This window comes from Talpa europaea (assembly GCF_964194135.1).
Source record: "Talpa europaea genome assembly, chromosome: 8".
Taxonomy (NCBI): Eukaryota; Metazoa; Chordata; class Mammalia; order Eulipotyphla; family Talpidae; genus Talpa; species Talpa europaea.
The window spans coordinates 40208376-40210068 of NC_140075.1; the positions used below are offsets into that span (position 1 = coordinate 40208376).

General features: G+C 48.6%; 1 protein-coding gene across 1 annotated transcript; it reads left to right on the forward strand.

Annotated features, from left to right (window-relative positions):
- Positions 1–462: 462 nt before the first annotated feature.
- Positions 463–1392, forward strand: LOC311176084 (very-long-chain 3-oxoacyl-CoA reductase-like; the record flags this gene model as incomplete). Its single annotated transcript, XM_084241423.1, has 1 exon — positions 463–1392. One exon carries the CDS (start codon positions 463–465, stop codon positions 1390–1392), a length of 930 nt encoding a protein of 309 aa, XP_084097549.1.
- Between the last annotated feature and the right edge of the window lie 301 nt (positions 1393–1693).

The window sequence follows — 1693 nt, forward strand, 5'->3', positions numbered from 1 at the left end:
ATTTTTTTATTTATACAAGCACTGGGTACAGTCAGAAGCGCGGGAGGGTGAGAGAATTCACCAGAGCCAGAGCGGGGAGCAGAGCAGGCAGAGGGACCGAAGTACACTGCTGAGGGGAGCAGCGGGCGGCAGGAGAGGTCTGCGCGCCATGTGGGACCCTCACCTGGCTGCCGGCCGGGGATCGAACTGACGCTGTGGAGGCTGCAGGCAGCTTCGCAGCCCAGCGCTCAACCGCTGCACCACCAGGGAGGCCCTTAAAAAAAAAAAAAAAGAAAATATATAGCAATTACTGGAATTTTTTCTTAAAAAATAGCTATCATTCAAAACAAAAGTCAAAAAGAGGTGTAGGAGCAGCACATATTAGTGTCGCCCTCACCGTCATGGCCAGCGCCTCTTCCTGGATTTATTCTTTTTTTTTTTTTCCCTCCAATTCACGTTACTAGTGAGGCCTGGTGGAAAGCCATGGAGCACGTTCTCCCTGCCGCCGGCTTTCTGTACTGGGAGGGAGCAGGCACCGAGGCCTACCTGGCCCTGCGCATCTCGTGCTCTCTCTTCATGGCCCTTCGGCTCTGGATTTTGGATCACGAGCCTGGGGTCGGACCCAAGCTGGGCGAATGGGCAGTTGTCACAGGCAGCACTGATGGAATTGGCAAATCATATGCAGAACAGTTAGCAAAGTGTGGCATGAAGATTGTCCTTATCAGCAGATCACAGGATAAACTGAACCAGGTTTCCAGTGAAATAAGAGAAAAATTTAAGGTGGACACAAAGACCACTGCTGTTGACTTTACCTCAGAAGATATTTATGACAAAATTAAAACAAGCTTGTCAGGCCTTCAAATTGGTGTTTTAGTGAACAATGTGGGGATGTCATATGAGTATCCTGAATACTTTTTGGAAATTCCAGACCTGAACAATACCATCAAGAAACTGATAAACATTAATGTTCTTTCTGTTTGCAGGATGACAGGATTGGTGCTGCCCGGCATGGCAGGAAGATCTAAAGGGGCGATTCTGAACATCTCCTCTGTGAGCGGCATGTACCCAGTCCCACAGCTCACCATCTACTCTGCAACTAAGGCTTTTGTAGATTTCTTCTCGCAGCGCCTCCACGAGGAGTATAAGAGCAAGGTCATCTTTGTGCAGAGTGTCCTGCCATTATGCGTAGCTACGAAACTGGCTAAAATCCGAAAGCCGACTTTGGATAAGCCGTCTGCAGACACGTTTGTGAAAGCTGCAGTTAAAACCGTGGGCCTGCAATCCCGAACCAACGGATACCTGATCCATTCTCTTCTAGGCTCAGTGATGTCACTCATGCCTTCTTGGATGTATTTCAACATGAGCATGTCTTTAAACAAGTCACAGAGTAGTTTCTATACAATAGATAACTGAAATAAGGTTATTCCATTGCCATTTTATTTTAAATATTTATTTATGCATATAAGAACTGGGGTACAGGCCAGAGGTGTGGGGGGTGAGAGGACTCACCAGAGACAGAGTGGGGAACAGAACAGGCAGACTGACGAAGTACACTGCTGAGGGGAGCAGCGGGCGAGCCAGGAGAGGTCTGCTGCACCATGTGGGTAGCTCACTGGCCGGGGATCAAACTTGTGCTGCACTGGCTGTGGATAGCTTCATAGGTTACCTCTTAACCTCTTGTACCACCGGGGAGGCTCCAAGTGTCTGTCTGTTT